The sequence below is a fragment of the Dasypus novemcinctus genome, chromosome 1 (genome assembly GCF_030445035.2).
Source record: "Dasypus novemcinctus isolate mDasNov1 chromosome 1, mDasNov1.1.hap2, whole genome shotgun sequence".
Classification (NCBI taxonomy): domain Eukaryota; kingdom Metazoa; phylum Chordata; class Mammalia; order Cingulata; family Dasypodidae; genus Dasypus; species Dasypus novemcinctus.
This window is the reverse complement of record NC_080673.1, coordinates 153,704,944-153,731,268: the sequence shown is the minus strand read 5'-3', so window position 1 is coordinate 153,731,268 and position 26,325 is coordinate 153,704,944. Positions and strand designations below refer to the sequence as shown.

At 42.5% G+C, this 26,325-nt stretch overlaps 1 protein-coding gene across 5 annotated transcripts in view; it reads left to right on the top strand.

Moving 5' to 3' along the window:
• The window catches only part of PDGFRA (platelet derived growth factor receptor alpha), a 48,468-nt gene extending 22,658 nt beyond the window's left edge, over positions 1 to 25,810 (top strand). For all 5 annotated transcript variants that reach the window (XM_058298509.2, XM_058298511.2, XM_058298520.1 and 2 more), the window contains 16 exons: positions 1,217 to 1,332; positions 2,256 to 2,382; positions 3,419 to 3,612; positions 4,379 to 4,473; positions 4,658 to 4,790; positions 8,206 to 8,310; positions 8,710 to 8,820; positions 9,107 to 9,260; positions 10,415 to 10,581; positions 12,774 to 12,889; positions 13,258 to 13,380; positions 14,721 to 14,832; positions 16,087 to 16,186; positions 16,304 to 16,409; positions 17,916 to 18,157; positions 22,733 to 25,810. In XM_058298509.2, the coding sequence (XP_058154492.1) occupies positions 1,217 to 1,332; positions 2,256 to 2,382; positions 3,419 to 3,612; positions 4,379 to 4,473; positions 4,658 to 4,790; positions 8,206 to 8,310; positions 8,710 to 8,820; positions 9,107 to 9,260; positions 10,415 to 10,581; positions 12,774 to 12,889; positions 13,258 to 13,380; positions 14,721 to 14,832; positions 16,087 to 16,186; positions 16,304 to 16,409; positions 17,916 to 18,157; positions 22,733 to 22,880 (2,149 nt within the window). In that variant the 3' untranslated portion in view covers positions 22,881 to 25,810. The remainder of the gene's footprint in view (positions 1 to 1,216; positions 1,333 to 2,255; positions 2,383 to 3,418; positions 3,613 to 4,378; positions 4,474 to 4,657; positions 4,791 to 8,205; positions 8,311 to 8,709; positions 8,821 to 9,106; positions 9,261 to 10,414; positions 10,582 to 12,773; positions 12,890 to 13,257; positions 13,381 to 14,720; positions 14,833 to 16,086; positions 16,187 to 16,303; positions 16,410 to 17,915; positions 18,158 to 22,732) is intronic.
• The last annotated feature ends 515 nt before the right edge of the window (positions 25,811 to 26,325 follow it).

Below are 26,325 nucleotides of genomic sequence, written 5' to 3'. Positions count from 1 at the left end.
GTGGAACACTTGTAGAAAATGAATGACAGATCATTCGGTATTCAGAAGCCAGGAGTGTCTGTGTGGACTCGAAGGAAATCCTATCCTGAAGTATGTCCATATGGTGCAGCAGAGGAAAATCCAGCCCAGCGTGCTTTTTTCACAGGTTCTAGTGCCCAACATCTTAGGCTGAGAGGTTTTACATTTACAGAGTGCTTTCGAGCTTACTAAATGCTTTCTCATTTACAATCTCATTTAATTAACCCTCAAAATGACTCTGTGCTATTCATACAATTTTTCCTTTTTGAATATAAGGAAACTGAGGCACAGAGAATTTGAATAACACTTCATGACCAGTGCTCTTTGTTTTCTGCTCCAGTTGTTTTTCTACAGTGATTTTTTATTAAGAAGGGCAATCAAATGCACAAGTGCTATATTTATGCATGCACACACACAACCAAATGTCATTTGTAATGCATGAAAAAAAACTTTTTGAGGGAAATTTCCCTTTAATAAGATATGAAGAAATATCTTTTTCTACTGTATTATTTGAATAGGTGATAAAAGGCCATGGTTTAAAAACAGACAAAAGCAACATAACGTACGAAGTTTCACTCCACTCCTGTCCCCATAGACCCGCTTCCCCTCCTTCCCGCTTAGCACAGGGACGCTTTCAATATTTCATTAGGTTCTTATGAAACCTTCCCGGGTTTCTTTAAGCAAATACAATCAAGTCAGGGTGTAAATCTCCATATCAACATGCAGAAAATATCCTTATTCTTTCTTCTGAGGGTTCCCCTTGTTTGGCTGAACCACTTAAATGGTGCCTATTTAGGGGAAACAAATATTTTCTTAAAGGTAAAAAATGAAGGGTCCAAAAAAAAAAAAAAAAAAGAACCCCCTACAGAACAGCCGGTAGGGTGTGTTTAGCGCCCTCCTGAAATCAAGCCCTACCAGAGCTCATCGCTCCTGGAGATACATATACATAAGCTGTTGTTCATCTCAAAATGTCTGGTTTTCTGTTGTAAGAATTAAGTGTCTATGTCTTGGACCTTCATCATATGGAAAGTGCATGGAAAACCCCAGAAAAATAGATGATACAGACCAAAGAAAGGAGAAGTTTGACTTTTTTTTACAAAGGTTTTAGATTGACGACTATAATTGCTTTAATGATTGGGATTTATTTAGCTATTACTTGTTAAAACAAGTCCTTTTTTTTTTTTTTTTAAAAAAAAAGGTATCGAAGCAAATTAAAGTTGATCCGTGCTAAGGAAGAAGACAGTGGCCATTATACTATTGTAGTTAAAAATGAAGATGATGAGAAGAGGTATACTTTTGAATTATTAACTCAAGGTATGTAAAGAAGACATAAAGCTAATGTCAGCTCAGGGAATGAGTACCTCACAAAGAGAGGCCAGGACTTTTCTCCCAGGTTGAGGAGGAGAAGTTGGGACTGGATGTATCACATGTTGGGGATATCATTGTTGGACTTCAAAATTTGGGTTACTCTGGGAGGTTCTGGGTTATGCTAGATCAGTCTCCTTGGGAAGTCCTGGGCTCCAACTGCTTCCTTGGCACTCTCTTCTCAGTATTTCACCTCTAATTCTGAGAAGAGTGAAGTGATGTTTTTTGATCTGTATGACCTTGGATCAATCTGGACAGTTTGGGCCTTTTCATTTAGTTTCCCTCATTATACAGAGGGCCCTTCCAGAGTGGAATGCCCAAGTCTATTCACATTCCGGCTTAGCCCCTCTTCACTGAGTGCCTCCTCCAGGTACCATCTAAAGTGGGTTTATTTGATTCTCACAGTGAATTTGTGATATAGGTATTAGCATTTTCCTAACTAATTTGGCCATAGACTTTTAAGAAATTTCTTTAAAACCTAATAACATCCCACAGATGCTCTTAGGGAAATCCTGGTTTGAATTGTATTCAGAATCCATTAGTTCGAATCCCAAACTCTAATGTAATTTTAAGAACTGCCTGACTTTCAAACCAAATGACTATAAGGTCTTTTCGCTTACCTCACTCCAGATTTCAAACACCACAGGATCCAAATCCCAAAACTCCAAAACTGCAAAAATGCTCATTACCAGGTTAAAGTGGGTCTGTCCAGGCTGGCGTGTAATTACACATGCAACTGTTTTCACCACCCAGGGTGGTCTGTAGTTTCAGATGCTCTGGGGACAGGTTCTGAGATCATACTTCTAATTTGCAGCTCCCAGAAGTTCTGGGGCATGACCCATTCAGTTCTGACTTCTTTCACCCTCTTGCAGTTCCCGCATCCATTCTGGACTTGGCTGATGACCACCACGGCCCCACGGGGGCACAGATTGTGCGGTGCACAGCTGGAGGAACTCCTCTTCCCGATATTGAGTGGATGATCTGCAAGGATATTAAAAAGTATGGAAACCAGATCTTCCTTTTTTGTGTAGTCAAAATGTTTCTCCCTGACACAGAGGGCCTCAAATGCATTTTATTTATTTTCTTGGCCCTTTTGGTATTTATGACAAATAAATAAGCTATAATATGGAGTTCCGAACATAGACCCCAGTGTCGGGGTATCTGCATGTGTGTGTATGGGTGTGTGTGTGTGTGTGCATGAAGAGCTCTAGGCAGAAGATCTTTGGCTTTTATCAGATCTTCACAGGATCTCTAATCTGAAAAGAAAATGAATTTTAGCAACTACTCTTCTCAAAGCATTTTTACTACTCCAGCTCACTTTTCACCTCATATTTCCTATTTGGTCAACTTTCCCGCACATACTCCTAAGACTTGCATAAATAAAAACAGGGCCCATGTGACTGCTCCCCTGCTCCTCAACCTTCTCAAATGAGCTACATGTTCCCATCTCCACCCAGATCAAGCGGTTGTGTTTGGAAGCTTCCGTTGCTTCTTCTGGAAGGCTGAGACCCTGGTCCTACCTTCTCCTAGGGCTTAATGGTCCAGGACTGGAGCTGGAATCCAGGTCTCATCACTCAGCCAGAAGACTGTTCCAACCCGAGTGACACCTTAGGGCCCTCCACAGTCTAGGTGGTGAGGGAGAGCATCCTGGGCAAGGAGGGAGGACATCAGGCCTTTTTGAAGGGGTAGGAAGTTGGGGGGGGGGGTGGAGATAGTTAAACATCTCTGAAGTAGAACTATTTAGTTTGGTCATAGGTTCAAGACTTGAGACCAGTAGTTGTATCTTGTTGAACTTATTTATCTCTGCCTCTCCTTCGAAAACAGTTCATTTTCAATTATCCACATGCAGGTTTTTCCTTCTCTGGGTATGTTCCCAGAGAATGCATACAAGTTTTAATGCTAATATGCATATAAAATTAGAAAGTCAATACCCTCAAATGTAGGCGATTGCTGGCCATTTTAGATTATCGTCACTGCTGCACTTACTTCCACTTCTAATAAATGACTCTTACATTCACCTCCTTTTTCTCTCCAGGTGTAATAATGAAACTTCATGGACAATTTTGGCCAACAACGTCTCAAACATCCTCACAGAGATCCACCCCCGAGACAGGAATACCATGGAGGGCCAAGTGACTTTCATGAAAGTGGAAGAGACCATTGCAGTTCGGTGCCTGACCAAGAATCTTCTTGGGGCTGAGAACCGGGAACTGAAGCTGGTGGCTCCCAGTGAGTTGCTCAACAGTCGGGACAACTCTAAGTGACCAACTGAGCTCTGTCTCCCTCAGGTGGAACTTTGAATCTCAGATGGGGTCATTTAGGAAATGAAGGTCCCAAGGCAGAAATTGACCTGTAAATGCTCCTGAAGGGACTTCTCTGGGCATCTGCATGGGGGCCCTTTCTTCAAGATTCAGATCCAAAACTGTATCTTGCAGAGCCTCCCTCGGCATTTCTCTTGCCCGATTATGTGGGTGCCCGATCTCTTTAGTCTGAGCATCAGTGGGGAGGGGCAGGAAGGGTGGAAAGGAAAATCTTCAACCTGTAGCTCCTTACAGCAGTTGAGACAGGTCCAATTCTTCAAAAGAAAAAAAAAATTCAGAGAAACCGTGTGCAATATAAACAAAGCGTAATCTCTCGATAATAACACTTGTAAAGTAGAGGTTTCTGAGCTTATACTAGCTATCCATCTCATTTTTCAGTCTTGGCTGTTCCAATTCCGATTTTGTCCCAAAGGTTCATTTTGGAGCATCCTTTGAGAAAGTGATGAGTTCCCCTGGTTGATTTTCGTCATTTTCTTTTCTAAGGGAAGCGTTGGAGTAGCTGGTTTAATACACGTAGACATTTGAGAGGGGCTGTGGGCTGCCCATAAAATGGGCCAGCAGCCCTCACACTTCCAGTGAGAGGCTGCTGGTCCAGGCGCCACCGCACTCCCTTTCTGCCCTCCTGCGCCTTCACGAGGACAGTCTCCACCATGACTCTCTCTCTCGTCCTCCAGCTCTGCGTTCTGAACTCACTGTGGCCGCTGCCGTCCTGGTGCTGTTGGTGATCGTGATCATCTCCCTTATTGTCCTGGTTGTCATTTGGAAACAGGTAGATATTTTGTCAAAAAATGCAAAGTCTTTGGAGCCGGTTAGAACAAGAAAAGCAGCTAGGTCAATGCTTGGTACGGTTAGCCGTTGAATCCTCCTGCATCCAGTTCTTTTGCTGCTGCAGTTATATTCTGGTGCATTTAGACTTTGGCGATTCACCGGTGACCCGTCCTGTTCATTTATAGAAACCAAGGTATGAAATTCGCTGGAGGGTCATTGAATCAATCAGCCCTGATGGACACGAATATATTTATGTCGACCCGATGCAGCTGCCTTATGACTCGAGATGGGAGTTTCCAAGAGATGGACTAGTGCTTGGTAAGCTCCTAGTGAGGTGATCTTTTTTATAATTAGAGAAGTCGTAGATTTACAGTAAAATCATGCAGAAAGTACATAGATTCCCCGCCTCCCCAGACACACACACAATGCTCCCTTTTATTAACACTGTGCATTATTGTGGTACTTTTGTTACAATTGATGAAACAATATTGTCATAATTATACTATTACGTATAGTCCATTGTTTACATTAGGTTCACTGTGTTGTATGGTTCCACAGTGTTAAACAATTTTTATTCCGGTAACATATGTACAATCTAAAATTTCCCCTTTAAACACATTCAAATCTGTGATTCAGTGCTGTTAATAACTTTCACAATGTTGTGCCACCATCACCACCACTTATTACCAAAATTTTTCTACCACCTCAAACAGAAACTCTGTACCAATTAAGCATTAACTCCCCATTCCCTATTCCCCTGAGCCCCTGGTAACCTGCATTCTAGTTTCTGACTCTATGAATTTACATGGTCTAATTATTTCATATCAGTGAGATTGTACAATTTTTGTCCTTTTGTGTCTGACTTATGGAACTCAACATGATGCCAAGGCTCCCTTTTGATTTGTACTCTATTTACAGGTATGTGGAGAAATAAGGGAGTTGAGTTTGTGCTTATTAGTAAGAGCTAGATAATAGAAATTTGTTTACAGAAATATTTTTCAGCCTTTGAAATGAGTTATTTGGATCACTGCACTAATTTTTTATCTGGCTCCTTAGCAAATTTTAGTTAAAGAAAATTGCACAAAGGGAGAAGATAAAATGAGAAGGCCTGGCAAAAATATCCACCAAAATGGCTTAGCTTTGGAAATTGCACAAAGAGAAATGAGATTAATTTCTGTGACTAAAAAGGAACAGATGATAAATGAAGACAGTCACAAAAAATATTTTGATCCAATACATTCCGAGGATGTATTTGATACTTATTTAGAATATGTTTAGAATTTAGAATATAAGAATATAGGTACATTGCAAAGCAAAGAATGTAAAAATAGCCAAGCCAACTTATCACAAACTTTACAAATACTTCAATCCTGGACTGAGACCAAGAGTGAAACTTTATTCTAAGGGAATATATATATATTTTAAATTGCATTCTGAGTGAATGGAAACAGGACAAAGACAAATGAAGGTTGAACTAGTGGTTGTATCATCATGAATATTCTAATGGCATGTGCTTTGAAGGATGCCAAATGCAATTTTATTATCTACCTGACTCACTCCAAAATAGAGCCAAGTTTAGGTCTTCTTAGAGAGTTACTTAAACTGAAACTAAAGAAAGCACTCTAGTTGCTCCCAATTTCAAATACTTATACATGGGGACTAAGCCTTCTTCATTATTATTTTTCCTGTTTTGCAAAAAAGGAAGGAGAAGCTTAGGGAAGTTAAAAAGTAATATAGGGGAGTGGATGTAGCTCAGTGGTTGAGTACCTGCTTCCTACGTACGAGGTCTGGGGTTCAATCCCTCTGCCTCCTTAAAAAAAAGTGCCATATAATATGTGGGGAAAAAGGGCAAGATCCCTAATATCTCAGAAGGCATTGCTGTGACTCTCTGCTCCAGTGTCTCAGGTGAAGCAGTACCTTTCCAGGTAAAATTTCCAGCAATGCAGACATGTAGTAAGAAACCATGTCATGCTCTTGGTGCCTCTATTAGCTTCCTAGAGCTGCCGTAACAAATGGCCACATACTCGGTGTCTTAAAATAGCATAAATTTATTGTTTCACAATTCTGGAGACTAGAAATCCAAAGTCAAGGTGTCACAGGGCCGTGCTGCCTCCCAAGAAGTCCAGGGGAGAAGCCTGCCTTTCCTCTTTCAGCTTCTGGTGGCTTATGGCATTCTTTGGCTTATGGTAGCATAATTCCAATCTCTGTCTCTGTCTTCACATGGCCTTCTATGTTCATTCTCTCTCTTTTCAGTAAAGATTTATTTTATTTTACTTGTATTTTTTTATTTATTCCCCCCCCCCATGGTTCTCTCATCTACTCATTGTTTGCTTGCTTTCTCCAAGAGGCACTGGGAACTGAACCTGGGACCTCCCCCATGGGAGGCAAGTGCCCAGTGGCCTGAGCCCTATCTCCTCCCCGTGGGCTGCAACGACTGCTGGCTTGTAGCATCTGCTAGTTTAGGCATCTGCTTGATGTGGTATCTGCTTGTCCTTTTTAGGAGGCACCAGGACCTGAACCCAGGCCTTCCTATGTGGTAGGCAGGTGCTCAACTGATTGAGCCTCATCTACTTCCCCTGTGTCCTCTCTTTTAAGGGCACCAGTCATTGGATTTAGGGCTCACCCTCAGTCCAGGATGTTTTCATCTTGAGATCCTTTGCACGGAGTACAGCTGCAAAGACTTACTTCCACATGAGGTCACATTCTCCGGTTCCCAATGGACAAGAGTGTTGGGGAGACACTGTTAACTCCCTCCAGGGTCCTTTCTGAGTTGAGTCTTTCCCTGGCTGAGTTCTCCCTTGTGGGTCTGACCACCCTGGGAAACATCCCTCTTGGACTGTGAGTTCTTTAAGGAGGGGTGACAGCAGTCTCGATATCTTTTTTAAAAATTTTTATTGAAGTATATTATTCATACATGAATACACATAAACAATAAGTGTATAGTAAAGATTGTGAACTTACAAAATAAACATACATAACATCACACAGGGGTCTCATACATCATCCTTCCACCAACTCTTTGCATTGGTGTGAAACATTTGTTACAAACTACGCAAGAGTGTTGTCAAAATATTCCTATCAACTATATTCCTTATTTGGTGTACTTTTCCCCCCATCTCCTGAATTGTAGCAAACACGCTCCAGGGGCATGTTGAGCCTTCCTGACCAAGAGTGTCAAGTTTTTACTTAATCACTTTTTGGAATCCTTGTTATTTTAATACTGATGTATTTCCAGGAGATAAGAATTTATCAATGCAAAAGATATGCCCTGGGGAGCAGCTGTAGCTCAGTGGTTGAGCGCCTGCTTCCCATGTACGAGGTCCAGGGTTCAATCCCTGGTACCTCCTAAAATTAAAAAAAAAGATATGCCCCTATTTGCATGTGGAAAACAGAAGGATAGAGAACTGGGGTCCAAACCCCTAGTAGGGATTGGGGCAAGAGCCACAGAAAGCAAATGCTAAGGAGCCAAGGTTTGGCCCAGTGTGGGAGCTGGTACACAGGGAGGGCCCCACCCGACTTTCTCCATCTGTGTTTTCCTTTCCCTGGCAAATGTTATTTGAAAAAGGCAAATGCACTCCTTTCCTTCCTGTGGGTTTAACTCTGTTTTTGACATGATGTCTTGGAGGAATAATTATGCTTACTCAATATAGAAAAGAGACACACCCCAGCAGAGCACCCAGGCGTGCTGGCTGTGGTAAGGAAAGCATGTGGTAATGCTTCTGGTTGCCCACAGGTCGTATCCTTGGATCTGGTGCATTTGGGAAAGTGGTTGAAGGAACTGCCTATGGATTAAGCCGGTCCCAGCCTGTCATGAAAGTAGCAGTGAAGATGCTAAAACGTAAGTGCCTCTCCCAGGGGATTGTTTGGAACATGGTGCTATTAAGTGAATTGTTCAAAATCACACAACTAGTAAATGGGAAATTTAAGACTGGAACTTGGTTCTTTTTGACTCTAGGTTTTATGTGTATTGAGACTATTTTGCTAATTAGGTTTGTTTAGATGGGTCGTGTTGCCTATATATTGGAAAATCAAGAGTTATTATTTTTAGTGACTCCTTTTTACCTGAAGACTAGGAATTAGTTATTAGAGTTTAAACTTAGTCACTCTCTGCTTCTCTTTTAGACTCTTGGTATATAAAACAATATCCAATTACAGGATTAAGCATGATTTCGGTGTTTTCTGAGAACTGGAAATAGATAGCTCAGTTGAACTGCTATGTGATTTATCTCTTTGGCAGCCACAGCCAGATCCAGTGAAAAACAAGCTCTGATGTCTGAACTAAAGATAATGACTCACCTGGGGCCACATCTAAACATTGTAAACTTGCTGGGAGCCTGTACCAAATCAGGTAGACTTTTGAATCTGGAAGTGAATGTTTTCACAGAACACCTATAGTTGTGAAAACTGTTGAACCAGGTTTTTAATCTCCCACTGTCCATCCCCAGTTATACCAGTGAATATAAGTACCTTGGATGATTGATTGGATTCCACTGAGTTGATGAAAGCTCATTTTTGCTTTTTGCTTTTGTTCTCAAGCAATGTCTCTTGCCAGTCCACATGTGGCTCCTTGTGGCTTTTTTTGTTGTTATTTTTCATTTTCATACCCATCTCCTAACTGGTTTTGGTCTCTGCAGGACCCATTTACATCATCACCGAGTACTGTTTCTATGGGGATTTGGTCAACTATTTGCATAAAAATAGGGACAGCTTCCTGAGCCACCATCCAGAGAAGCCAAAGAAAGAGCTGGACATCTTTGGATTGAACCCCACTGATGAAAGCACACGGAGGTGAGTGCAAGGAGAGGGGCTGTGTGCATCATTGTCTTCCAAGCTTCATCCATGAAAGAACCCATGACCTGATGGATTCTGTATCTGCAGATTCAGTGCCAGGAGGTAGTGAGACTTAGAGTCAATCTCCCTGCCCAGACATCCGTGGCATGGTGGAGATGGATACATGACGTCTGCAGGTGTTTTGCACTTGCTCACTGGTTTGAATGAGAGTGAGAGTTGGGATAGCTTTGGGAGCCATGTTATATGTGCCATTTAGGACCTATAACATGTGGTTCTGGCCAGTGATGCCGGAGTTCTTGCACCTTATAGAGTAGCCATCTGAGAATCTCCTGGCTTAAGATACTGGCCCTTGACAAACCTGGGCCTATAAACCAAGCCCTTGGTAGCCTTCCCCATGGCAGAAACCAACAGGCGGCTATAAATATCTCAGTAGATATGAAGCTCTGTAAAGATCAGAAGGTACAGTGAATTCCCTTCATATTAAATTACTCGATGGATACCAAACAGAGGCCCGATATTATTGAGTATCAGTGATTGGCTGCCCAGGCCATGTGACCACATGGCTGGGCATTGTGTCCTGTGAATTGAAAAGTAGAACTTGGTTCCAAGGTCTGAGACATAATGTAATGACTTTTTCAAACTTTAAATGTAGTAAACTTTTAAAAATTGTAAAGGCTATGGGAGTGCAGTCCTACTGTCTTAGATGTGGCTGTTCAGGATATCTGGGTTCCTACTGAAGAGATTTTGGGGATTGGCATTGAAAACAAATAATATGAATGAGTAAATAATAGCAATGTCAGATACCTTACCAAATGCTCCCCTACTGCTTCCCATTTTTGTAAATGGGCTTCATTTTTATCCTTAGGAGTGAGCCCGCGATGGAGTTACATGCTGTTATCTATAAACTTCTTTCCTTTACAGCGCAGCTGAGGTTGAGATGACTGTGTATTTATGAGATCATTTGACTAATGCTCATCTCCCTGACTAGACGGCCCCACAGGAAGGGCACAGCTTGGTTTTGGTTTTGTTCACCCCTGGAGCCACACAGCCTGGCACAGTGTGGCACCCAGTCATCTATTAAATGTCGAATGGCCACTCCTGGGGGAAACCTGGCTAAAGTCTCTCTTTCTGTTTTTGTTTTTGTTTTGCAGTTATGTTATTTTATCTTTTGAGAACAATGGTGACTACATGGACATGAAGCAAGCTGACACCACCCAATATGTCCCCATGCTAGAAAGGAAAGAGGTTTCCAAATATTCGGATATCCAGAGATCGCTGTATGATCGCCCAGCCTCATATAAGAAGAAATCTATGTTAGGTAAAAGTGTTTGTTCACTCTTTGGGTGTTGTGATCTTCCAGTTGCTTAATTTGATACTTAAAATACTCGGAGGGAGGTAGGGATGGATGGTAAGTAGCTCTCCCAGGCTAAGAGGTCCCTAAATGCAGTCCTGTGACATGTTTTCATAGGTTTGTCACTTATGAATTGAAAAGAGAAAGAATAAAGTCTTGTGTAATGACTTTCATTTTTGGTGTTAACCTGTATATATATATATGTGTGTGTGTGTGTGTGTGTGTATAAATGAAAGCATTGTGGTAATTGACTTTTTTCCCTGTACCCTTATTTGGCAAAATTAGAAGTTGGCAACCCTGTGTTAGTTCCTAATACTTTTTGTTTTTTAGAAGTCTATGCAATCTATGCATCAGTAACCCTTGCTTTTAGCTTTCCTAACATCCAAGTTGTGATGGAAAGTGGAGAGTAGACAATTTGAGATTATATTTTCTGACAAGGTGTTGAGTGTGTCTCTTAAATGCTGTTTGTAGGAAGAGCCATTCCATTTGAGCAGGTGGCAGATTTGAATTGATTTGTAAACTCTGGAGAACCTTGGAGATGCTCATACGAGATGGACAACTCCACACCTGCTCGGGCGTGGCCCCTCCAGGGTTCTAGTCTAATCACAGGCTTGGAGTGGGGAGAGGAGGGTGACTGCTAGATGGGTCTGACTTTGCCTTGTCCTGTGATCTTGTCTTATTGGGTCTGAGCCCTCCTATTAGTCAATGCAAAGAGTGTTGAGCAGCTCTGGAAATTGTTTCGAAAATCACTCATGTGCTCTGAATGCTTTCAGGGTTCTAACGTGAAAGGTACCATCCATTTTAAAAAAAAAAGAATGTGCTTATTTTGCATAGCTCAGTGCGTGGTAATATTTTCCATTTCTGTGGTTCCAAGTTCTATTCGCTTGCCATTGCCAACTGGGTGAACATCCAAGCCCTTTTTAAAAATTAGCCAATGAGAATGATCGGAACCAGTGCTTCCTCTCCCCTCTCGTATTGTTAAAAATAGTTTACATCGCTTCCCAGGGTGAGCTGGTAGGCTTGGCTCCAGATGTCAGGAGAGCCTGAGTCGTGCTTGGGTCTGGGCCCTCTTGGCAGACAGACCACTGCTCTGGCCCTCCTGTAGCTGGCTGAAAAAAATGTGAATGGCTGGAGCTACTCTTCACTGGCTTGAAATATTTCAGAAAGAACTGAGAACTGCTGGCCTGGATTGTTTCCTTCCTAGAAAACCCTGGGACCCTTCCAGATGGGACTAACTAGGGAAAGTGGATGAGTTACAAACAAAGGGAACTAAACACAAAGCCACTGGCACTGGTCTTTCACATTGCTGCCTCATCTGACTGGTGTTTGGCTTTTTTTTCTTTTCTCAAAATAAACCAAGTGGCTTTAAAAAGAAAAAACCCAGCAATTCCTAGAAGCTCCTTTTTCAGAATATTCTAACGTATATTTAGCATGGAAGATGTGTGGGTACATGTGTGTTTTAAAGGTGGCTGAGGTGTTTTGCTAACTCAGGGTGAAAGAAGAAATTTGAGTGGCAAACAGAAAACATATATGAGAACCCATTAGATCGGTTTAGACTGGCCCTTGTATAGCACTCTTTTTCTGTATATACACGTAACATGTATTTACATATATTGACTAGATACATTTTTCTCCAATATATTCCTGCCCCCGCCCCCACGGTGGCTTGTTGTCTGCTCATTTGTATCTGCTTGTTTTGTCTGTTCGTCTTCTTTAGGAGGCACCAGGAACCAAACCTAGGATCTCTCATGTGGGAGGCAGGGGCCTCACTGCTTGAGCCACATCTGCTCCCTGCTTGTTGTGTCTGCTCATGCATCAGCTTGTTGTGTTATCTCATTGCATCAGCTCGTTGCATCTGCTCATCTTCTTTAGGAGGCACTGGAAACTGAACCCGGGACCTCCCATGTGGGAGGCGGGCGCCCAACTGCTTGAGCCAGATCTGCTCACCCTTTTTTTCTTTTTTAAGAAAGTCTTTGCATAGTTTAGACACCCACCCTGTGAGGTCTAGAAACTGTAAGAAAATAATTTTGGATATGATCCTTGGGCAACCCTCTGCAACCCTTCTCCTGACAAGCAGCCCAGCCCAGAGGGAGTGTCACCCGGTGATCCATTTCCTGCTGTGCATCCATGCACCAACACACTTAATTAATTTTCTGCAGACTCCGAAGTCAAGAACCTCCTTTCGGACAATAACTCAGAAGGCCTTACTTTGTTGGATTTGTTAAGCTTCACCTATCAAGTTGCCCGAGGAATGGAGTTTTTGGCTTCGAAAAATGTAAGTGTGTTTAAGGAACAGAGACCTCTTTAGAACCAGGTTACGGATTTCAGAGTGAGGCTGATCGTGGAAGGGGAACTTAGGAGACAGATTTCAGAGAGGCCAGTGGCACAGCTACTTCTCATTTCTCTAGCTCTGTTCCTTTTCCCCTAAGCAGGGCAGGGACTCCGACATCATCAGAGTGTCCTCTTTCTCCAGTGCTTTCTCTCTCTAGGGAGTGGTTGGGATGAGAGCTCAGTGGGGATCGTTATCTCTTTATGCCAGGGCAGCCTTCCTGAGATGTGCCAGAAAGCTCCAAGCACCACCACGCAATGACTGGTCTTTCTGGGTTGGACTGATCCTGAGTCGTTTCTCCCCTTTCCACGCAGTGCGTCCACCGGGACCTGGCTGCTCGCAACGTCCTCCTGGCTCAAGGGAAAATCGTGAAGATCTGTGACTTTGGCCTGGCCAGGGATATCATGCATGATTCCAACTACGTGTCAAAAGGCAGCGTACGTGCTTTCTCTGCTCTTTCCCCTCACTTTGCATGCTCACCCTCCCTCACTTTCATCTCTGAAATTGGATGTTACTTCTAGCCATTTGGTGCCCATACTTTTAAGACTTGTGAATGGGCTCCAGGGGGTCCACATGAAAAAAACCCACAGGCTCTGCTGCCACACTGCCTGGAAGTGAATTTGAGCTCCACCACAGACTAGGCGTGGGATTTGAGGCAAGTTACTAGACTATTCTGTGCCTCGATTTCCCTAAGGATGAAGGTGACAATGATATCTTTCTCCTGGATTGCTGTGGGGATTAAATTAATGAATTCATGTATAGGGCTTAGGACAGAGACCAGCATATAAGTCTGTATTAGCTAGAAATATGTAAATTGTGTGCGTGCATGTATGCATTTCCAGGGAGAGTGTCTCTAGCTTTTATTAAATTTCCAAAAGGCATCTGTAACCGGCAAAATGTTAAGACCATTTGAGTTAATACATCTTAGGGGCACAATTTTCTTAAAGATAACCATTCTGTCTTCTACTTGGACCCTTCTCCCTCCTCCTTGCACCTCGAAGCAGAGGAAATACCTTGGGATACCTCTGCCACTTGTCTGTACAATTCCAAATCACCCCAGCTGCTCTGCTTGTGAGTCAAGCCACAGGGATTCTGTATCCACTTAGAGAAAAACACTGGCCTGTGACCATGCTCTGTGTGCTTCATGTGGTCATGGCCTTGACTTGTAGAATTTATGTTACAACTTTAGGCATCTTGAACAAATCACTGGACTTTGGTGAAGCTGATTTTTTTTACCCTATTGAAATAAGGTTATGACTCTCTGCTCTCTCCACAGGCTCTCTTTGAGGGCTTAAGGATGCTAATCTGGCTTCTTTATGTATCTACCTCAGTTTAGTATTACCATGAAGGTTGGCCCAGCCTCACAAAAAAAAAGGCTGGGAAATTTATCGTAATGTTTCTGACTGCAGCGGTCGGAAATTGCTATTTATTTCTTAAAGTTTGAAAGCTCATGGATCACTGGATATGTTCTTAATTTTGTTCCTTGGCAATGGGGTGCGGGTCATTCAGAACTCACATTTTTGGGGGCAAATTCAGGATTTTTAGATGTTCTTCCTTCCATCCTTCATCAGGTATTTATTGAGCACACACGAGGTGCCAGACCCCCTTCCAAGTGCTGAGAGTAGGGCAGTGGGCAACACACCAAAAGAGACACTAATGTGGGGCAGGACTTTTGGTACGAGTTCTTGTTAGCCCAGAGAGAACAATTTTCCAATTCTGCTGTTGCAGATCATCAGGGATGGGACTCCGGTTTAATTTCCTCCCTTCTTCCCGGCAGACCTTTCTTCCTGTGAAGTGGATGGCTCCTGAGAGCATCTTCGACAACCTCTACACCACCTTGAGTGACGTCTGGTCTTACGGCATTCTGCTCTGGGAGATCTTTTCCCTTGGTACGGGCCTGCTTCGCTGCTTATTTGGGCTGTTCTGGAGCAGCCCGGAGAGGGAAACTGTTATTCCAAGCTCCAGGCTGCAGACAGTGCTCAGATACCTGGTGTGAGGCAAGCGAGCCACCGCCAGTTGCCACCACGCATTGTGCATTTAAGATGTGCCCATGAGGATTGAGATGGGGATCTTTGGGAAGTGTCTCCTCACCCCTGGCTTTGCCACCCCCCGCCCTGCCTCCTTTGGGCTATGCTGAGTGACTTTCTCCCTCTGGAAGCGTGCCTTCCTGATGACACCCGCTCCCCGGCTACCTTTTCACTTTGGACATTGAGTTGAGTGGGATCACCAATGCAGAGTTGCCCTCCCCTCTCCTGGTGGTGACCGTGCAGGTGAAAAGTGTGAAGAGGAAAAGGGTGTGACTCCCCTTCCAGGGCCTCATTCAGAACCTAGAAGCGTCCTAGTTGTTGGTCAGTCACCAAACATGAGTGACATAAGTGCCATGTGCTGCCACAGGAGGCTCTAAGAGAAGGGTGAGTCACGACCCTGATATCCAGGTGGCACAGCTCAGTGATTACCTGTGTGGTCCTGATTTCAAATTGAGACAGGATTCCAGAGAAGGGAGAACGGAGAGGTCTGGAGTGATTTTGGAATGCTTTAGAGAGGACGCGGAATTTAATTGGGGGTTGACCATAAAAATGTGAACCGTTTCATTGATATATCTGTTATCCACATGTGATAGTGAGCTGAGTGTTCCCTCCTTGATCTTCATTCTAGTTTATCCTTCATGGAGAGTCACCATGGATTGTCCCAGTTTGTGGCTTACAGCATTCTAGTCTTGAACTCTATTAAAAGCAGAGAATTATCCATAAGCCCAAATTTGACTTTTGCTCTAGTTATTTTACCATTTCCAGTGAAAATGATTTTCTTGGCCTCAATGATAAGGAATTTCTCCTTATGCATCTATTTCACTTCGTGTATGTAAATCCAGTAGTCAGAAACATGGAAAACACTTTAGCACTTTTTCTAAAGATGTAGCCTTCTTGCCCAGGCTGCTTGGCCTTGATCAATGTAGAAATCTATACATTTAAAATTTGAGCAGGGCTGGGAAGTCAAGGAGGTGGTAACAATGAATTTCCTTGAGAGAACTCGTCCTTCAAGGCTTTAGGAGCTCCACTTTTTCTATAGATGGCATCACCCCACGTATCAACAGTTGACTATACCTGTGTTTGCCAATAGCAGTTGATTTCTTCTTTGGCTTTTAGGTGGCACACCCTACCCTGGCATGATGGTGGATTCTACTTTTTACAATAAGATCAAGAGTGGGTACCGGATGGCCAAGCCCGACCACGCCACCAGTGAAGTGTGAGCTCTCTTTGCGGTCCTGCTGGCTGAGCCTGCCTGCCTGATGGGTCGGTGGGGAATGGGGGAGGGCCCTCTGACCCTTCTCCTGTGCCCACTCTGCATTCTGTGCCTCTCCAGCTACGAAATCATGGTGAAGTGCTGGAACAGTGAGCCAGAGAAGAGACCTTCCTTTTACCACCTGAGTGAAATTGTGGAGACGCTGTTGCCTGGGCAATATAAAAAGGTCTGTCTGGGCCTGTTGAGATGGGTGGAAAGGAATGGGGACAGGTAGAAGAGGACGGCGAGCAGTTCTGTGATGGAGCAGCACTGCTCTGGGAACATTTTAGATTGTGTGATCCAGAGGTGTGGGCTTCGTGGAGTGCTGCCTAGGCCCCTGGGCGCAATGATGAGTGAAAATCCTACCCCTTCCCGTAAGGCTCCGCTTTCATTTTCTTTCTGAAGTATGCAGCACCTGCAAGTACTTTGCTCTTCGGGTGCTTGCGTTTCTGAAGCTACTGTATGAACAGTTTGAAGTATCAGGGCCACCACAGCCATCAAATCGCTAGTCACTTAAATCCATATAAAATTGGCTTTTACAGGCATTCTGGAAGGAGCACCGCCAGCTGTTGTTATCTGTGTCTCCAGCTGTTTTTTTTTGTGGGATAGAAAGCATTGTTCAAATGAACACATGTAGTTTCTGGGACCAAGCAGGATATGAGAATGAATGGAATGACTTTCTGCAGAACTGTGGGGAAGGAAACCCACACATGCTTGTATAGTAAACTCAATTTCTGAGACTCAGTGAGTCACTAGGTAGGTCTTTCATACCCGCTGCTTCTCTTCCTTCTTTGCAAGGAGCTCCATTTGGACCGGAAGTTCAGTGTTGATTATTTCACCGGCTGTTAAGCTCCCATAAGCGAGGCAGTCCAGGAGGCAGAGGGAAGCTGACTGTAGGTCAGTCAAAGGCTGACTGTTGAAGATATGTTGGTGGGAAGAGATTGAAACTGTTGCCGAAAATGGGGTCTTTATAGGTCAAAGACCCCTAAGTTTTGAGGTAGATTTCCTGAAAGTTTAGGATCAGGAAGACTTTAGATCTCATTTATACCACCTCTCATATAATCCTTACCACTATTCTAAGAGACACGTCCTCTTACCCCCATTTAGCAGATAAGGACAAATTAAGTTTCTCACTAGAGAAATTGGCACACTTGGGATTTAAACTTAGTAAATTTTATACTCAAAGCACAGGTTCTTTAAACCACATGATAAATTGTTTATTCCAATTTTAAAAGTGTTTCTTTAACCTTAGGTGCATATACACTGAGCTTCAGTAGGGAAGGTAGGCCTTCTATATGCTTAGAGTCAAAATCAAAAAAGAAGTGGAAGATAGAGGGAAAATATATTTTGAAGTCCTTACCATCTCCCATGGGGACCCTCCAAGCCCTGGAAAGAGCATCTGATGGCACTCAGTCCCAGAGAGGGGTGGGGGCATTGTCACAGCTGCCAACTTGGAGAGGGACTCTTGGCACCTTGAAACTTTCCAGCAGGAGCTCTCTGATGTTGTGGTCTTTTCTCTTCAGACATCTCTGGGGATGGTTGACCGTGACTCCCTTTCAGTGGTCTCAATCCATATCTGTGAGGTAGCTTAGAAATACAGGTGGTTAAATAATGCTAAGTTCTGAGCATCTGCTCTCATTTTTGCACTTCAGTCAATAACTCATGATGAAATGTGTTAAATGACCATTTATAGAGTTATGAGAAAATCCACCTGGACTTCCTGAAGAGTGACCACCCCGCCGTGGCACGCATGCGTGTGGACTCTGACAACGCGTACATTGGCGTCACCTACAAAAACGAGGACGACAAGCTCAAGGGCTGGGAGGGTGGCCTCGATGAGCAGAGACTGAGCGCCGACAGTGGCTACATCATTCCCCTGCCTGACATCGACCCTGTTCCGGAGGACGAAGACCTGGGCAAAAGGAACAGACACAGGTAGGTGCGCGGCAACCTCAGCTTCCAGCTGGGTTTTCATCCTCCCCTCCCCACCAACCCTGAAGGAGACAACCGGCAGTCACTGACAACATGGTTCTCCTGGGTAGAGAATCCTACCAGGGAAGGGAGCTGCAGAATCCCCGAGGGGTCTGTTTCGTTTGAAAACACTTCCCAGATGATTCTAATATGTCCCCCGGGAGTGGGGTGGGTGGGGGTGTAGGACAGGAAGGGGCGTTCTCCCTGGAGGAGAACCTTTAACCTACGTCCTCAAGTGATTTGATCCAATTAATACAGCAACCCGATTATTGAGATAATATAAGCCTCCCTGCTGTGTTCTCAATTAGCCACCTAACTGATGAGAAAGGTGAATGAGGGGCTGGACTGAGCCATTTGACTTTGCATCAGTGGTTCTTAACCTTAGCTACAATTTGGAATCCCTGGGAGAGATTTTAAAAATACTTGGTATACATGGGTGTGGTCCCAGCTCCCTGGCGAGGCTTTTTTTTTTTTCTTAATTTTTAACTTTGTATTATGAAACGTTTCTAACATATACACAATTAAAGTAGTATAGTGTACCATCACGTATCCATCACCCACCTTCAATATTGATGAGCCCATGGCTGACCTCATTTCTTATACAGCTCTGTCTACTCCTCCTCTGCCCCCTCTCTGGATTATTTTGAAGCAAATCCTGGAACTCATACCAGTTCATCCATAAATATTCCAGTATATATCTCTAAATGGTAAGGCTCAATTAAAAAAAACATACTACAGAACCATTCCAAAAGTAGACAATAAATCATTAAAAGCATCCACTCCATGTTCAAACTTCCCTGATAGTCTCACAAATATTATTTTACATTTATTTATTCAAATTGAAATCCAAATAAAAGCCACACATTGCATTTGGTCGATAGCATCTCTGTGGGTTCCCCTATCTTTTTTGCCCCCTTGCATATTATTTGTAAAGTAACCACACCATTTGCTGGTAGAATTCCCATGTTTTCCCTGCTCACATCCCTATACTGTCTTTAACATGTGCTTCTGTCTCCTTGACTGGTTGTAAATGGGTAGTTAGTCTAGAGACTTGCTCTGGCTCAGGTTACACTTTTGGCCAGTGTACTTCAAAAATGGTGCAGTGTATTCCCATCAGGAGGTCCCTGCTGTCCTTTGTCCCCTCGTTTTGTGATATTAGCAGCTACTGCTGATTATTATCCCTTTCCACTAATTCCCTTCCCAAGCGATGCTAACACATGCGCCTCGTCCCCATTCTCTTTGAATATCCCTTGAACACAAGCAGGGGAAGGTGATGATGGTGGCCCTGGTTCAAGGTCTAAGTTGCTTATGTGCCTTTTTTTCTTCCTCTCTGTTTGAGACATTATTTTTCCCTTCTTCCTCAGTCATTCAGTCATTCACTATGTACCATTTTTTAGGCAGAAGTCCTTAGCATTATTTTGGAGGCTTCTGACCACAATCTCTCTTAACCAAAAGGTGTAGAGAGCTCTTGCTTATCTGCAAGGCATCAGAAAAAAATTAAAAGTACAGTTTTGGGTGGAATTTTTTGGAATGGGGTTTTACCATTTTTATGGGATTTGGAGATGTGGCAAAGTTGACTTGCTTTTATAATCCTGCTTTGCTTGGGTCAATTTTTATATGTGTTTATAATTCTTCAGCAAACTGCTCCTTCAAGTGCTGGAGGTCTCTGGTGGAAATTCAGGGGGTCAGGGGAAGGCTGAGTAGGGGGTCTCTGACCCTCCACTGCAGTTTCATCCAGAGCTGATTCAGTTTTTTGTATTTAGTGACTAGGAATAATTCAATTGTAAAAAGGCTTCTGCTTCTAAATTAAAGTTAGAAAATCATATTGGGATAAATCCCATAAAAATGGTGGCCAGAGGTTTTCTAGGCATACACCAGTCTGGGCTGCAGAATTTGACACATATTTTCCACAAAGAGAAAAATCCTAGTTGTTGTATTAGATAATGAGAACTCTGCAAGTGCGATGCATGTCATCTCCTTAGAATTGCACAAAGAACATCCTTAGTAACTACATGAGGTCAGGTCAGACTGGTATGGAGGCAAATCTGTATCCCTGACAAGTGCCTGAGCATAGTGAATGGAGTCTCAGAGCTGGGGTGCTCTGGACCAGGCAGGAGTCAGCATGGCAGTCCTGAGGGACCTTTTCCCTTTTTTGTGATGCTAGTAGCCATTGGTGATTATTGTCTAGATCCATTCATTTATTACCAAGGGGATGCTTACTGCACAGCCAGGACTGAAGACGCTGGGCTCTCAGAGGGGAGAGGGCATGAGGAAGAGAGGGCCATGCCATAGCGGGTTTTGGGAGTGCCCAGGTCCGTTGGGAGCCGGGCCTGGGCTATAGGGTGGGCACTGTGGCTTGAGAACCAGGAATAAGCCCAGCTGTCAGCTCTAGGGCCTACTTTGAAGCCTGGAGATCAGCAGGGAGATGACCTGGTGCTGAGTCTCAATGGAAGTTTGCTTCCTCTGTGCCCACACCCAGCTCTTCTCTCTCTCCAGCAGAGAGGACAGTGCCAGGCCAAGAGAGCCAGTGCCGGGGTAATGACTTAGCCAACGACTCTGCTGAGTGCCCAGGAGGGGGCCAGCAGTCCAAATCACAGGGTCCAAGGAAGCATCATAATTGCGGGCCCTAGGAGGGTTGGATCAATATCCAAGGGTTTTTGGATGAGTATCAAGGTCAGTCAAGTGGACTGGGTTCAGAATGAGGCTCCAGGACTAGGGTGTTAATTGGATGGGGGTAGAGTGCAAAGTAGGAATGGGGGCGAAAGCCCAGTCATAGAGGAGGACCCATTTGTAGGGGTATTTAGGAACTCCGCAGCTCAGTAGCCCCATAGGTTCTAGTGCTCACAGGTCACAAGGGACTTGGGTGGATGGCAGCAGAGTATTTCCTGTAGGCAGGGGAGCTTTTTGACCAGGCTTGGTTCTCTGTTCCAGCACTGATACGGAGAGGTGGAGGGAGAGCCTGAGGAATCAGGTAGGCAGGAATTAGCTAAATGGGTTGAGATCCCCCGTTTGGTGTGTGTGTGTATGAGAGAGAGAGAGAGAGAGAGAGAGAGAGAGAGAGAGAGAGAGAGAGAGAGAGAGAGAGAGAGAGAGAGAGAGAGAGAGAGAGATCCTTCATCTTTGGTCGGCCAACCAATATTTACTGTTTTTGAGTTATGACTATAGTGTGGCACTATATATAGCCACACAACCAGGATGCTAAACCATGATCCTGCCTTCCAGCAGGTGAGGATCTGTTTGGAGTAAAAGAGACATATAAAAATTTTGATAGCAATACAAGGCAAGATAATGATAAGATGATAAGAGTTATGAATTCTAGAGAAGGGAGGAAGATGGTAAAGCATGATAACTTGGAGGCTTTAGGCAAGATTGTTTTCCAAAAAAATTTAATGAAAAAAATTTAAAAGCTACATAAAAATTGAGAGAATAATATAACGAATACCCATATAACCATACACCTCTTAAATTAACAATTAACATTTTTGCCACATTTGCTTTATCTAGCTATATGTGTGTAATCTCACACACATACACACCCATTCTTTTTTTTTTTTGGAACCATTTGAAAACTACGTGCAAAACTAAGACACTTCATCTTCAGGACTCCAACATACATCTCCTATAAATAAGAACAGTCTCCTTGTTAACCATGATATCATTATCACATGTAAGAATATTAGCACTCATTCCCTAATATCATTTAATATCCAGACCCTAATCAGAGTTTGAATGATAAAAATGACATTAATCCAGATCTTATTATGTTCTAGGGATTGTGCTCAGTACTTTATGGTTATTTTACTTAATTCTCCTAAAAAACAGGTGGTGTTGTGCACTATTGACATCCCAATTTGCAAGTAAGAGCACAGAACTCAGGGGGGTTCAGTAACTTGAGTGACATCACATAGCAAGGAAGTGGCAGAACCATTCTCATTCAAGGTCTTTTGACTATGGAACTTTCCCTCTTAACCACAGCTTTAGTAAGTCTAGAGCCTTCACCTAGACCTTCAAGACTTGGTGGGTAAAGGAGGGGGGGAGGATTAGATGGAAAGAGGAAGTGGAGGAGAGAAGGTATTCCAGGGGAATGGGATGAAATCCTGAGAACAATGTATAGATGCTTGGGAAGAACAAGCCTGCAATTTGTAGATGATTTAATCCATTTGATTTTCCTTCCCCATGCTTTTTGATCATGCATTGCTTATTTTGTCTTCCACTAGAATTGAGTAGGCAAAGTAGAAATCATTGCAGCTTGTTAGCAACTTTGATTAAAAATGTAGCAGAAGAGAAGCAAAGCTGAAGAGTCAAAGCAAGTTTAAGATTACTGTGGACCTTGCTTGTCCATTTGACCTACTGCAGTGTGATGGATGATGATTAGCTATAGGCTCCATGGCAGAACCTTGCCAGACGAGAGCAGACTGAGTCCGACTGCCAAAGCATCCTGCAGGAAGAGAACTTCTGCCTTGGCAGGGGTCATCCTAGAAATGCAACCATAGTCTATTGGTATGTGGGTCTAAAGCCTTTCTATTCTCTGTCTTCCAGCTCACAGACCTCTGAAGAGAGTGCTATTGAGACAGGATCCAGCAGTTCTACCTTCATCAAGAGAGAGGATGAGACCATTGAGGACATCGACATGATGGATGACATTGGCATAGACTCCTCAGACCTGGTGGAGGACAGTTTCCTGTAACTGGTGGATTCAGGAGGTACCTTTCGCTCCTGGGACCACCTCTGGATATCTTCAAGAAAACCACTTTATTGCGGTGCAAATGTTGAGAGGAGAACTTGGATGATGTGTAAAGAGAAGTTCCCAGCCAAGGGCCTCGGGAAGCCTTCTAAATATGAATGAATGGGATAATTTGGAATGAACTTTTTCAGCATTGCCTCTTGCAATGCTTCAGTAGCATCTCAGTGGTGTATGCAGTTTGGAGGTAGATGGACGAAGGAACAACAGGCCACGGAAGACATACTGTGTTTCAAGGGCATTGGTGAGATTCTGACGTGCACAATTTTTACTGCGACAAAACTCCAGCGTTGTAATTATGTAAATAACTCTAACCAAGGATGTCTTTAGATTTGTATTAAATACCTTTTCTGGACTTTTGAAGAGACCACTCAATCCATTCATGTACTTTCCTCTTGAAACCTGATGTCAGCTGCTGTTGAACTCTCTTATGAAGTACATGCAAAACCACTTTTGAACCTTAAAAGGTACTGGTACTTTAGCATTTTACCTTTTTTTAGTGTTAGAGAGATAAAGGATATTGATTAACCAACCTTGTTTAATAGATTTGGGTTGTTTAGAAACCCCAAAACTCATTTGCATATTGTAATCTACATTTATAATAACACTACTGTTATGAGCAATGCTAAATGTGTAATATGTAACAAGTTTTCCCTACAGAGAAAGCACAAGTTAAAAAAAGCCCTTACTAAGTAGGTGACAAGTTTTACCCATTTTTGGCATTTTTATTAAATAACATGCTTCTCTAAGATATGGTAATAGCTTTAGTGGATTAAATTTAGTTGAACATAGAGAACAATGTAAAAGTAGTGTCTTCCAGGAAGTCAGAGTTTTTAATTGTACTGAATAGGTTCCCTAATCAATTGTACTAAAAACCGTTAATTGCCCTCTGAAGTAATGAGATTTAAACCCCCTCCTCGAAATGTTCTTAATATAAAGGTATAAGTAAGATTTCTCATTATTGCCCAGTGGAAAAATAGCAAGAAAGATTGGATTTGCAGAGATTTTTTTCCATGCGTAATAATAATTAGTGAAATTTTGGTGGATCTCAACATAGATATTTTTTATTCTGTGAACCTCCAAAGGGTCAGAAGGATACTCTCAACATCCACCCCATTCCCTCATTTCTTGCCCCAAAGAGAAATATTTTGAAACTCTGAGATCATATGGCATTTTTTGAGAAGGCTGTGTGTGCATTGGCCTGTATCTTTGGGTCCCAAATGAGGTTGATAACCAGAATCCTAAGATTTTGGGACCCCATCCCAGAAATTCTGATTTATTAAGCCTGGGGGGAGCATGAACCTGTATTTTATAAACTCCTTGTCTGTTCTGATCAGCCAGGTTTGGGGAACAGCACCTTAAGTTACAGGAAGTTGCCCTGGGCAAAAAAATAATTTGAAATTTGGAACCAGGCTAGAAGTCAGCCATGTAATAACCCTACTATTTAAATCCTTGGTTTCAGGTCAGTCCCATTTAATGCTATATATCTAGTAATTTCTACCCTTAATTTAGTTTTCCAGTCTTAGCTGAGACTAAGAAAGCTAAATCTTGGATTGGCAGATATTTAAGAAATAGAGACACTGCTTCCCACTGCATGGGGAATTGATCTTGTTTTTTGTTTTGTTTTGTTTTTTCATTTCCACAGGAGGCATATACAAAAATGATGCAGTTTAGCATGCCAAATATCTGTATAATGACCTCAATATTTTGGTGAAAAAAATGTAAAAGTTTTACTGGTTTTTTGGAGTTAGATAGGAGGATGAATCATCAAATTCATCCAAATTGTTAAACTATTTGGTGTGGGTTCATTGGCATTCTTAGCAATACCACCTAATTGCTGACATCATATGAATGAAACATGGGCTGTGATTACTGCAATCACTGTATGTGCTGCCAGCAGGTGATGCTTTGGAAGCTGTAGAAGCAATAACAAGATACTTGACTACCTACTGGTGTCATCTCAATGCAAGCCCCAACTTTCTAATCTACCTTTTTCATTGCAAGTGTGAAGACTAAGCCAGATTGGCCAATTAAAAAAGAAAACCTGACAAGATTCTGTAAAGCCAATTAGACTTGAAATATATTCGTGTTTCTAGAATCATAGCTCAAGCATTCTGTTTATCACTCACTTTCACCTACATAGCTTTCTTTTGTTGGTGCTTTGCGTTTTGATGTTACTTTGAGTCTTGCATGACATCATGAGGCTGGATGAACATTCTCATACTAGCAGTTTGCAGTCCTCACAAATGTTCCACCTGCATATATGTGTGACTGCATTTTATTTTTTTTAACAGTGTTTTCAGTATATCACAGATTTCTTTCTTTTTGGCCTCCTGAAAAGTCCCCCAAGAAAATCTGCCAGTCCTTCCCACTTTTATTTTATGATGACAATCAAAGCTGGCCTGAGAAACACAATTTGTGAGTTTTTAAATGATCAAGGATGTCCTTAAAATGTGGTCTGCCAATCTGTACAAAATGGTCCTATTTTTGTGAAGAGGGACATAAGATGAAATGATGTTATACATCAATATGTATATATGTATTTCTATATAGACTTGGAGAATACTGCCAAAACATTTATGACAAGCTGTATCACTGCCTTTGTTTATATTTTTTAAACTGTGATATTCCCCACAGGCACATTAACTGTTGCACTTTTGAATGTCCAAAAATTATATTTTAGAAATAATAAAGAGAAAAATACTTACGTGTTCCCCAAACAATGGTGTGGTGAATGTGTGAGAACTAACTTGAGCGGGACGGTCCATGGTACAAAATATATAACAAATGCCCCTGTTCGTGTTTTCATTTTTAAGTGTGTAAATGAAGATCTTTATATTTCAATAAATGATATATATATATATAATTTAAAGTTATGTTAAGGTTCCTGTATTTTTGTTATGAGTTTAATCATATAAATTAAAGCAATTCTATTTGACTTACTTTCTTAGCAATATTTCAAAAGGACCCTGTTTTATGGTTCTGATGAAACCAATAGGAAATTTAAGATTTAAGGCATTCTTTGAGCTAGTCAGTTCTCAGACATAGCCTTTGACTTAAAGATGACTGGCAGTTGACTTACCTTTGATCCTATCTTTGTTTGTCTTTATTGCATGGTGTTTTTCTCTCCTACATAAGGAACGCGTGACTGTTTTTACTTTGTACAATGTTCAAACAATATAGAAATGGGTAAAATAAAATGTTAATGTCTGTTTTCACCATGTCTTTGTTCCTCTCATTGTCCCTGTCCCATTTTTCAGAGGCAGAATGTATCATTTGGTGTGTATTCTTTCAGTTCCCTTTCAGTGCCCTTTCTATGCCACTGCATGTGTACATGCATGCACATCTCTATTCTTGTTTCTATTTGTTTTGTGTTTTACCTACTTGGGAT